The sequence below is a fragment of the Theropithecus gelada genome, chromosome 4 (assembly GCF_003255815.1).
Source record: "Theropithecus gelada isolate Dixy chromosome 4, Tgel_1.0, whole genome shotgun sequence".
Lineage (NCBI taxonomy): Eukaryota > Metazoa > Chordata > Mammalia > Primates > Cercopithecidae > Theropithecus > Theropithecus gelada.
The window spans coordinates 96115344-96127895 of record NC_037671.1 but is presented as its reverse complement, the minus strand read 5'-3'; the positions used below and the strand labels follow the sequence as shown (position 1 = coordinate 96127895).

General features: G+C 39.3%; 1 protein-coding gene across 17 annotated transcripts in view; it reads right to left on the bottom strand.

The window, feature by feature from the left end:
- The window catches only part of KLHL32 (kelch like family member 32), a 241582-nt gene that overhangs the window by 28477 nt on the left and 200553 nt on the right, over nt 1-12552 (bottom strand). Inside the window, exon 7 of one of the 17 annotated variants that reach the window (XM_025384111.1) lies at nt 6996-7074. The exons of the other annotated variants lie outside the window; for them this stretch is intronic. Coding sequence (XP_025239896.1) covers nt 6996-7074 — 79 coding nt within the window. The remainder of the gene's footprint in view (nt 1-6995; nt 7075-12552) is intronic. 17 annotated transcript variants of the gene reach the window in all.

The window sequence follows — 12552 nt, the reverse complement described above, 5'->3', positions numbered from 1 at the left end:
GCAAGACTCCATCTCGGGGGAAAAAAAAATCATCAACGAAAAAAGCACAGTTCATTTATGGAGCACCTAAATTATTTTAATTAGTGTGACTTAATAGTTACATTTGGCAAACCTTCCCAGACACCAGCATAATGAAGTATATCTAACATCTCAGTCAACGTATTTGATATGAATTATTCTTAGCAGCACTTAAAGTAGATTTCCCAGACAATGTGAATGTGAGTCTGAAGGAATTAGCAGAAAAAAATGAAGCAAAGAAAGAGAATATTAAATAATTTTGATAGGGGCAGGAGGCAGGAAATTCTGGGAACAAGGTGGGTCCCAGTGAGGGTCCCACCCTCAAGCCTGCCACCGCAGCCCAAAGTGAGAACATACATTCCTGTTTTATGCTCGAATGTTGACTTTTCCAAAACCACCCATGACCCACCCCACCCCCCATCCTGTACCCATAAAAACCCCTGACCCAGCCAGCAGAGGGGAGAAGCAGTTGAACATCAAGAGGAGAAGCAGCAGCTAGATGTCAGAGACTACAGTTGGAGAGAAGTGGCTTGACTTCAGAGGGATGGCTTGACAGAATAGCTTCAGAAAGGAGTCTGGTGGGTGACGGCCAGACTTCGGGGGAAGATTACCTTCCCACCCCATCCCCTCTCCAGCTCCCCTTTCTGCTGAGAGCCACTTTCACTGGCAATAAAATCCCCCACAATTATCATCTTCAACTTGTTTGTGTGACTTCATTCCTCCTGAATGCCAGACAAGAACTCAGGTGCCAAAAGGGTGACCCTCCACTGAGCTGTTAATATTTAAGCCACCCACAGATGGCAAAGATAAAAGAGGACAGACTGTAACACTCCTTCTAGGGCTTTGGGGGCTACAGGCACTCCCCACTAAATGCTGCGGTGGGGCCTGCATGGAGTTTTGCTCCTGCCAGTGCCCAAAAGCACTTGCCAGGTCCTGCACCCACTCACCTGCATGTTCCCTCCCATGAGGGGTTGGGTGCAGCTGGTTCGAGTGAGTGAAGTTCACCTCTGCTGGCGCTGAAGTGGCTGGCTAGCTCCAGCACTCACATTCCAGTTCCCGCCCATGAAGGGGTCAGGGAAACTGGGGGCCCGCCCAGGATCTTCCTCTGGGAACCTGCCTAGGATACATCAGAAGGGTGAGTAAAATGCAGATCTGTTTCTTATTGTCCTCAGACTTTCCTCTGAGCTATGACCCTTGCAGAGGACAGGATGCAACCCTGCCATCTCTCTCTTTCCCTCAGGTGAAAGGAATGTTGGCTCTATTTCCCTTCATGGAGGTTTAGTCACCATGTGGGACCAGAATAAAGTCCTGGGGCAACTGAAGGCATCGGGCCAAGGCCACTCCTCAGTGTTGCTGGAAGGCCCCTGGACTGGACCCAGTCCCAGATTTAATGGGTGGTTGGCTAAGAACCCCGCGTCCAGACTTTTCTGTGGTATCTTTCCTTTCTTCCTTTATGGTTTGAAATGGCTCCTATCTGTTATTTTATAATGTTAAGGGTTTTGCTACAAACTGCAGAAATGTTACTAAGTAGAATGAGCATTTGGCCCAGCAATCAGATAAGCAATTCAGAACAATATGATTTCCATCTCTTCTTAGAGGTGCCACAACCACCCCCACACCAACAGCAGGAGGTGCCTGTTTTGAGTTTGCCCCTGCCAGCGCCGAAATAGCCAGCTAGCTCCATCACCTGTGCTCCAGTTCCCGCCTGCAAAGATGTCAAGGAAAATATCCTGCTTCAATTTTATTGTGCTTTACTTCCTTTTTGAACCATGGAATCAGGATTCTGGACTTCCCTGTTCATATGATAGATTTCACTAGGGGATGGGGGGGAAGTGTACTGAGGGAGGGAAAAGGAAATGTCATATTCTCAGACCACTGCTCCTTGGCAAACACAAACTGGGTTTTCATCCTAGTGAAAAGAATCACTAAACTCTCTAAGGCGCTGGATGATTTCGGACATTCAGAGTTTCTGCATCTATTTGAAAAAGGGTTCCAAAAGTCGAGATGCATTTGGGGCTTGTCTTTTTTGTTTTCTGAATCAAGTGAATGTGGAAGTGAATTCACTTCTGCAATGTAATGAATTGCATCTCTTAATGAGTGACAGACTGAGAGAAATGAAAAAGGAATGTCGCTAGGTGCCAAGGAGGCAGACACGGTAGAGGTCAGACAAGCGATACACTCTAGATGCTTTTATAGAAGGTAGCATTTTTAACTAAATAAGGTACCAACCTGACAAAAAAAAATTATCTATGTATGGTAATATCTGCAATAATCAAAGATATTGCAAAAGAAATGAGTGATATGGAAAAATGGTACTCATCAATCACCAGGTCTCTGCCAGAAGTGGAGACAGTTCCCACATGCCGCACCCTAGATTTTCTCTACCCTAATCTTGGAATTTTCAAGAGATGGGGTTCCAATTATTTCTGGGGAGACTGTTCAGCAACTTGATAAATAATTTTCCACTCTTTGCCCACAGTTTTGCAAAAGTTCTCAGGGATAAAGTCATCTGGTTCAAGGTCATTCCTTAGGCACCAGGTAAAATTTTCTGAAATACAATATTTGCTATTGTTCCTAATTTAATCAAGTAATTCTAGCTGATATTGCTTTGCTCTGCAACCAATTTCTTGGCATTCTTATATCCTTACAGTTCTGCATCTTTCATATAGATACTACGGGAAACAGCACTAGAGACATTAGATAAATATCCATGTCTCCATAGGCTCTTTTTATAGCATAGTGCTGCCCATTTAATTATTTTTCTCTCATCATAAATCAGTTCTTCCTATGCCATAATCAATCTTCTAGCCCATCTCTGAACACCCTCTGGTTTATCTTTCTAGCAAACAGTATTACTAACTGCGTGAGAAGCACACAAGCCTCAACTATGCTATGCTTTTAAGAAAATCTCTAAAGAATAAAATTGGCCATAGAACAGTGACCACTGTGATCTATTACTGATTAATTTCTGGTTTGTAGTCTACCATCATCCCACATCACATGTGTCGTGATGTTTTCCATGTTCAATTTCTCCAAATACTATGTATTACAGAATATTTTTTGCATAACTATTAGTTTGCATTTTCTGAGATATTTTTATCTTATTTCTTTCCAACATTTCTAACTTCTCATAGATTTCATGTAACTTTCAACTTTTATCATTTATTAATATTTTCAGACTATACACATCATCCCTACTTGTTGGGTTTATATTTGTTCCAGATCAAAGGTGAATCTAATTTACAACTAACTATCTTGTCGCCAACTACAAACTTAACATGTACACAAATTACACGGAGGTTTCTGGTCAAAATCTAGGCTCTGATTCAGTAGGTGGTGGACTGGAGGATGAGGAGTCTGCACTTCCAACAAGCTCCTCGTTGCATATGCCACTGGCCCACGTACCACACTTTGAACAGGAAGGCTTTGGACAGATTTCCATTCATAACAGTATTCTCCTATCAGGCTGTCATGAATTTAGTTACTCTAGGAAGCTGTATATATTAACTGTTCCATCCACTATGGTAAATTGCTGCCTTATCAGAGAAAATTCACTCTGTTTTTTTAAATTTAAGCAGGTATAAATCCAATGAAGTTGAAGTAATGCTTAGGTTATGATATAGGATACTTAATTAGCTTAATATTACAGATGAGGTAGCATTTTTTGAGACCTTGGTTCTATACAGTCTATAAATTGATGGCTGATTCTGATAACATAAAGTAAGCCATAGAAACACTCTGCATTTTTGCCTTTGCAATAATAAACACATAAATGTAAAAGTGTTACTGTGCTCTGTTTTTACATTCATAAGAATCTAAAGGAAAAACCCCACTGAAATCACAGATAACTCTTGTTTATTCAAATAATAATTTAAAAATGGCAAAGAAAATTCAAAACAATGGGCCACTTCAAAATCACCTTGTGTTGTGAACCTCATCTGACACTATTCACTGCCATGCTGGTGGAGGGAATCCTGGAGCCCATTTAAGGAGCTTAGAGACTACAGCAAGAAGAAAGCTGATTTATCATTGCGGCATCATAGAACCCAAAGACAACAGTTAGCTTTGTGGTATATTTTGGTGCTTAAGCTTGAAAAAGATTATTCTTGGAACTGGTGGCTTTTAAAATAATGACATTACACTGAGAAAGCACAACTCAGGGTAAGCTGAATCCTATTCTAGCTTATTTATTCTGGCATACTGAAATCCCCATCACCCTAAATTCTAGGATTTAATCGGGAAGAAAATGGAGCAGGCAGCCTTTTTGGTGGCCAAGCCAGCAAGAGTGGAAAGGAAATGACAGATTCAGTTTAGGAGGACATTACAAAAGAGTGTTTAGGAAACATGGCCATTAGGTAAGACAATTCCTAAACCACCTGCAACACAGTGGACGTTATTTCCACGTACAACAGGAGGCCTCTCAAGCACCCTGCCTTACCCAGTTCACCTGACCACAATGGAGAACTGTTCCTTCCTAAAAGGAACATTAAGTACAGTTTAATCCAACTTCAACCCAATTGATCCTCAGATATTTGCTAAGAACAGCACCCGACCCACAGTTTGCTATAAATATTTGTTGCATAAATGGAAAATCCTGTTTTTAGGCTATTTCTCACATTCTCTTAAACAAATAGTATCAATTTCTTTATTCACACATACATACACACACATATTTATCTATCACAGGCTTCAGTTTTCTATTTTATTATCTCATCTTTATGGCTTTCTTAATAAGGCCTTTATAAGCCCTCAGGGCTCCACACTGCAGCATTCAGTGCCTTAAACATAGATACATAAGCCCTTGTTTTCCTCCCTCACATGTTCGGTGTTGGCCACTTTTTTTTTTTTTTTTTTTTTTTTGAGGCCGAGTCTCGCTCTGTCACCCAGGCTGGAGTGCAGTGGCCGGATCTCAGCTCACTGCAAGCTCCGCCTCCCGGGTTCCGGGAACCCGCCATTCTCCTGGCTCAGCCTCCCGAGTAGCTGGGACTACGGGCGCCCGCCACCTCGCCCGGCTAGTTTTTTTTTTTTTTTTTGTATTTTTTAGTAGAGACGAGGTTTCATTGTATTAGCCAGGATGGTCTCGATCTCCTGACCTCGTGATCCGCCCGTCTCGGCCTCCCAAAGTGCTGGGATTACAGGCTTGAGCCACCGCGCCCGGCCGGTGTTGGCCACTTCTATTTGAGATTCTTGGCAAGGCAATAGGCACTGTAGTCTTTTAAACCTTCACATAACTTATAAAATATTTGAGCAAGAAGATAGTTGAGTCCATTTGGCTCAAGCTTTTCAATTTTACAAATGGAAATCAAATCCACACAAGTTAACCGACTTAACCCAAGTCATATAATGAATTAGCAGAAAAGCTAGAACTAGAAACTAAGTTTTTAACCTATACAATGTATTTTTTATTATATCTACTTGTCATTATTTTTCCATCAATAATTATTTCAAGGGAAAATCCAGGCAAATGCACTAAGTCCAAACATAACTTCTATATTCAATAAATTAGAAAAATTCTGCTTTAAAAATAAGAATGCTTTGCTTCAAAATAGGTTGGCAGTATTTTTCAATGAGCCTCATTTATGGATTACTTCAGAAATAAAGACAATAGGTTTATGATACCAATTAAAGAGTTTGTAATTACAGAACAAATACTGAGGGGAAAAGGACATGTCTGGAATCTTGAATTATTGCTTCACTTTTTATGAGAATATATATCTTACATTTATTTATTTATTTATTTATTTATTTATTTATTTATTTATTATTTATTTATTTTTGAGACAGGGTCTCACTCTGCTGCCCAGACTGGAGTGCAGGGGTGCGATCTTGGCTCACTAAAACCTCTGCCTCCCAGGCTCAAGCGATTCTCCTGCCTCAGCCTCCCGAGTAGCTGGGATTACAAGCACCCGCCACTACCACCCAGCTGATTTTTGTATTTTTAGTAGAGACGGGGTTTCACCATGTTGGCCAGGCTGGTCTCAAATTCCTGACCTCAATGATCCATCTGCCTTGGCTTCCTAAAGTGCTGGGATTACAGGTGTGAGCCACTGCACCCGGTCTATTTTTTAAATGTATTTTAATTCTAGATTATTTCCTGTTAACTAAAGTTGGCCCAAAAATATACAGAACAACTAATCCCTTCCCTAATCCCTTCCCTTTAGTTTTCTCAGCATATCCCTACTGATTGCTATTCTACAGAGTAGAATATATGATATATAATCCTAAACATAATAGTATATAATCCTAAATGCTACAAATATTGCCCTAGTGCAATTAAAATATGGAATTTACTCATATGTATTTCAGAAATGTATCAATTATATGAAAAAATGTTATATTCCTAACATTATCAAGTCCTCATATTGTGATTCTAATTCCTTTATTGTTCATGTGAAACACACTCAGAAGCTGCTATTTTGACATCTAAAATTCCCGATCCTTTTAAAGAAGTGGATGTTTTGAATTCTGTTTGTATATATCCATATATATTATACACTATAACCCCAAAGGAATGCCAAAACAATGAAGATATTATTCTCAGATTTCCAGAAAATACATTAATTATGAAGTCATTCCAAATTCAAGAATAGACATCATTGCACTCTTCCACAGAACTGTCTTTATATCTTGCAAATACATATAAATACAAGTGCCCTTAAAAAGCAGGTTCTCATCAGATGAGTGATCAAATCTTTTAAGCAATGCTAACAAAGAATAAAGCCCTATGACATTGCCTTAAAGTAACAAGTATTTTTTTGTCTTGGTCTACAAATATTGTCTTTTACTTCATCATGAAGAGCTGAGTAAGCAATGACTAGTATTTTTGCTGATAGCCTTTATTCTGCTCCTTGACCAGGGGCAGCTATTATTGTGCTCCTATGTAAAATCTGCATGCAGACAGCTCTGCTGAAGGTGCACACTAAGTCCTCCTCTTTGCAGAATCCCACGCTGTGAGGCACAAGTGTCCATATCCTTACCAGTCTTGTCATCCCATTGAGATATGCCAGGGCACCAGTTTCCCCTCAGTGCACAAAAGGCAGCATAAATTCCACACTTCTTCAAACTCAGAAAAAGACAAAGGAAGGGCACAGGAGCAAGTCAAAAACTCACTCCTGAACCTCCATCAAAGAGCAGGGCAAGGTGACGAGCTCTTGGGCAACAAGAAGCAGGAAGCCAGGAAAGCATGTTTTAATAGAATGGATGATGATGCATCGACGAATCTTTTCCTTTCTAAACAGAGTATCGAACATGCTCTTTATCTTCTAATTTATGTTCTCAAAGGGAAGAGTTCAGTGATCGTTCTATATTAAAGTACATTGTTTTATATGTCACTTTATAACACCTTGAATTCCAATGAAGACAAAACTTTAGCATGTTACTGTTTTAATATTACATACAGTTTCTTTAAAAATGTGATGTTTCCCTAATGCAAGTGAGCAAGTGTCGCGATTTGCCATGCAATACTACACAGAAGCTCACTTCTGTAACGTGAGTCAGGTAAGGTGAAATAATGATGTAATAAACCAGAATAACAACTGCCATAGAGAGAAAAGTATATACTAATAAATAAATGCGACAGATCTTATAGTTACATTCTCTTCTTTGAGACCGAATGAAAAGTTTCAGTTCAAAAAGACAACTTTCCCATAAAATCCAAAATCACCAGAAACTAGGGACTCAGCATCAGAGCATTTTCCTTTACCAGAACAATGAAAATGTTACCATGGAGGAATATTAAAAATTATAACAGTGCTCACCTGAGTGCTATAATTAAAACTGTGTCAACATTTTCCTTGTAATACAGATCTTTCAAGGGAGATTGCACATTAACCATTATAGCTGACTACAGACTTATGTAAGACACATAGGCTATTTTTTCTTCTAAGAAATAATAGAAGCAAATCTGATGAGGCCCCGGGCTCATATACTGTAAGAAAAAATAAACCTGACAGATTTTTAAAGCAATATTCAGTGTATCACAGATGATAATAATACATTATTTCATTGTTCCTTTAAAATTCTGTGAAATTGAAAGATTGGTAAATGCTATTACGTTCACCTTTAACATATGATTTGTTCTCTGGTAATCATCTTTAAACATATTTTTTAAAGTACATACTTCAGAACTCCAAAAGCAAAAAGCCCTTGCAACTAAAGGTATCTCTTTCCCACAAATGGGGATAAACACACAGGACTGGAAGAAGCACAACAAAAACTACCCTGAGACCTGCCACCTGTAAGTTCCAGATATTTAAGGGGGTGCACGAAAAGTGACCCGAGTTGTCCCTTTGCTCAATCTTATAACAATAACAAAAGAGGATTTGTTTAAAAGGTAAATTTTATATCAAGATGAAGAGAAAATCGAGATAGGATAAGAGGTGAAGTTAATAACCTATGATATCCCTTTTACCTGTGAGATTCAGCCACCAGTGTAAGCTGATCTTTGAAAAGCCAATATTAAAAGGGCAACGTGAGTATATGGCTGATATTGGATCCGTTATTTGGCTTCTCATCTGTAAAATAAATTAGTTGATGAGAGAGTGTCCTCCTTCTCTAGGATATATGTTACCTATGGATCCACCAGAAATCTTGTAAAGTAGAATTCTCTAATTTTCCTACAGGTGGTAGAAGCAATCAATATTAATCTAGTATCCAAGTCACAGGTTTCTGTAGCACAGATAGTTTTGATAAATCCCTTTTCTGAAAACCAAGGTGACTTTTTTTGTCTAAACTCTGCTCGGCTGAAATGTCTGCGTGAATGTTTGCATGTATGAAAGTGCACGTGCACGTGGGGCCACATGCAGAGAAGTGGGTTACATCATAGTCACTCTCCCTAGGAACAACTTTGATCAGATTATATTATGAAATTGAATAATAATACCATCTCTTGTAAAAATAAAATAAAATTTGTGCCGAATAATAAAAATTTCAAATTTATTAAGGTGACTGCTTCAAGGAAATATTGGTTAGAATCCAAGAATAAGATCTTATACATGGCCGGGCGCGGTGACTCACGCCTGTAATCCCAGCACTTTGGGAGGCCGAGACGGGCAGATCACGAAGTCAGGAGATCGAGACCATCCTGGCTAACACCGTGAAACCCCGTCTCTATTAAAAACACAAAAAATTAGCCGGGTGTGATGGTGGGAACCTATAGTCCCAGCGACTCCGGAGGCTGAGGCAGGAGAATGGCATGAACCTGGGAGGCGGAGCTTGCAGTAAGCCGAGATAGTGCCACCGCACTCCAGCCTGGGTGACAGAGTGAGACTCCATCTAAAAAAAGAAAAAAAAAAAAAAGAGATCTTATACATAAATTGAAGTTTCAGTAAATTGTTCATATACATTTTACCTCTGGACTGTCTTTAAATGCACCATTCACTCCATGAGGTAATATAGTGGTATATTTATATTTATATATAATGGCATATTTATATATGTTTATTTATATATAATGGTATATTTATATTTATCTCACAGAGGTAAATATACCTTCATGATGGTGGAGGGTGGGAGGAGGGAGAGGAGCAGAAAAAATAACTGTTGGGTACTACGCTTAATATCTGGGTGATGAAATAATCTGTACAAACCCCGATGACATGAGTGTACCTATATAACAAACTTTCACGTGTACCCCCAAACCTAAAACTTATATGTATATATACCATTCCCATTCCATATCTAATATATACAAAACTTTTAAATGGCAAAAATGTCCTACAGGACAATAAAAAACAGCACCACCCTTGCCAATAATGTTGTAGGAAAAATGAAACTTCTTGGTCTCCTCATATTTGAGCAAAACACATGTACAGTTATAGAATAACACCCTATAACTTCCCTTCAATGGTTTGATCATAGTATCTGAGCCAAAAGACAATATTCATCCATCTAGTCACTGATGGCTGGGATTGCATCAGAGCATTACTCAATGCTGGATTGATTGAAACTTCTAAATAAAATGATAGCTCCTGCATATTTATATAACATGTCCTACTAGATATTGAAGGAACTTTGCATGTGGTCACTGAGATATTCAGTTAATATTGTTAGAACAACACTGGAAAATGAGAGAAAACCAATTTGATCAATAAAAGAAAACCCTTCTGTATCATATTGGCAATAGGGACTAGAGTGACCTTACGTGGGTCACAACTCCCCCCATTGTTTCCTAGCTACTGCATGCAATAGGGATGCATTACCAGGGTGAAGTCAGCTGAAATGGCTAGGGAAATCCTGATGCTTTTTTCTGTCACGAATTGGTATATGCTTATAGAGGTAAATGTGACACAAGGAAAAGAATACAGGACTTGATGTCAAAAGATCTGTTTCTGCAACCTAATGTATTTGTGCATTTATGAAAAACCAACATACTGATACTCAGTTTTATCAACATACTGATACTCTGTAAAACAAGTATGGTAATACCTATGTCATAGGGTTCTACAGAAGACTGAATGCGATAAGATATGTGAAGGTGCTTGGTAAACTGATATTTAGACAATGTACAGAATTTATATGATGGCAATATGCCTCCAAGAGATGAAGGTATTCCCCAATATAATTATCCTTTTGAATTCTTTTTTTTTTTTTTTTTTTTTTTTGAGACGGAGTCTCGCTCTGTCTCCCAGGCTGGAGTGCAGTGGCGCAATCTCCGCTCACTGCAAGTTCCACCTCCCAGGTTCATGCCATTCTCCTGCCTCAGCCTCCTGAGTAACTGGGACTACAGGCGCCCGCCACCACGCCCGGCTGATTTTTTTGTATTTTTAGTAGAGATGGGGTTTCACAGTGTTAGCCAGGATGGTCTCGATCTCCCGATCTCATGATCCGCCCGCCTCGGCCTCCCAAAGTGCTGGGATTACAGGCGTGAGCCACCGTGCCCAGCCCTTTTTGAATTCTTGATAAAGCCATCACATGCAGACCATTTTTATGTAATACAATATTGTGTGTTAGTGATGTAAATTTTGAGAGATTGCTATAGTTGATAAGAAATTTGCTACATAGTATTAAATACTTCACATATTTAAAGTAATAATAAAAGTATGGCAGCACGACAGATTATAAACTAGCTCTTATGATTAACCATATTTCACACAAACTCAGTAATTCTAATCCAGTAATTTAAGTTCTGTGACTTTGTTAAATTCAATGTTGGAGAAGCATGACCAAATGAATGAATGAATGAATGAATGAATGAATGAATGAATGAAAAGGGAGAGACAGACTTAAACCCAGTTGTTTTTGTACAACACTCAACATGTAAGTCACTTTCATTACTTGGCTTGGGTTTCCCATTACAAACACTTCTCAATTTCTTAAGTGTCCATTATGTCAGAAACTTGGTGACAAAGAAGATTCTAATCAGTATATATCAACATTCTCATTTGCCATTCACTTCCATTAATACCATAAAACTCGATGCTTATTCTTGATTTTGAGTGTCTTGATATGTTCCTGTAAAATATTCTAATGAAATTTGGAATTGTCGGGGGGGAATCCTGCAAATCTGGAAGTTTAAGCCTTTTGTAGACAGATTTTTCAGAAACACACAAGAACCATCTTTCTATGTTGTCATTTCATTGGTGTTTTAAATGTTGCTGGCACATTTATACATTTTATGGTTAAAAAACTGTTTAATTTGTAAACATGCCCTAGAGCATCCTGAGAGCATCAAGCCTTTGAATATTTCTTCATGAATTGATTCAAGAATAATGAGCTTGGCTGAATGCAGTGGCTCATGCCTGTAATCCCAGCACTTTGGGAGGCCGAGGTGGGAGGACTGACTGAGCCCAGAAGTTCAAGACTAACCTGGGCAAAATAGGGAGTCCCTGTCTCTACCAAAAAAAAAAAAAAAAAAAAAAAGCTGGGCTGCAGTGACACATGCCTATGGTCGCAGCTACTTGGGAGTCTGAGGTGGAGGGATCACCTGGGCCTGGGAGTTTGAGGCTTCAGTAAGCCATGATTGTGTCACTACATCCAGCCTGGGCTACAGAGCAAGACCATGTCTCAAAAAAAAAAAAAAAAAAAAAAAAGAATAATGAGCCAAGAGCACAAGAGCAGGTTCACTGGCAAATATGCTCACCATCTGAAATCAAATCTTTAATATTATGACCAAATGGACCTCAGGGGTTCAAGTAGCTGCCTCAGGTCACTGACACAGAGACAGTCAAATCCCTCAAGCGAGTGGTACTATGATGAGTTTAGATGTCCAGAAAGTACCCAAGTTGCATTTAAGGATTTAATGTTGGAAGCCTCCAAACAAAAACAAAAGAATAGTCAAAGGTAACTTTAAACATGTTTTAGAGCCATGGGGCGTAGAGATTGGCATGGGGGAACCCACAAACTGCAGCACAGGACTAAACACTGTCAGGGCCAGACTCTACTGTCAGGGGGATAGGACAAGGAGCACTGCCAGCTAGCTGGGGAAGGGGAGCCAGGGTCTACACAGTCAGTGAGCTGCAAAGGATACACACAATGTGATGGCACCACTGACTACCTGTACTAGGTGAATTTCAGTCTGGCTACTGATGTTTAAAG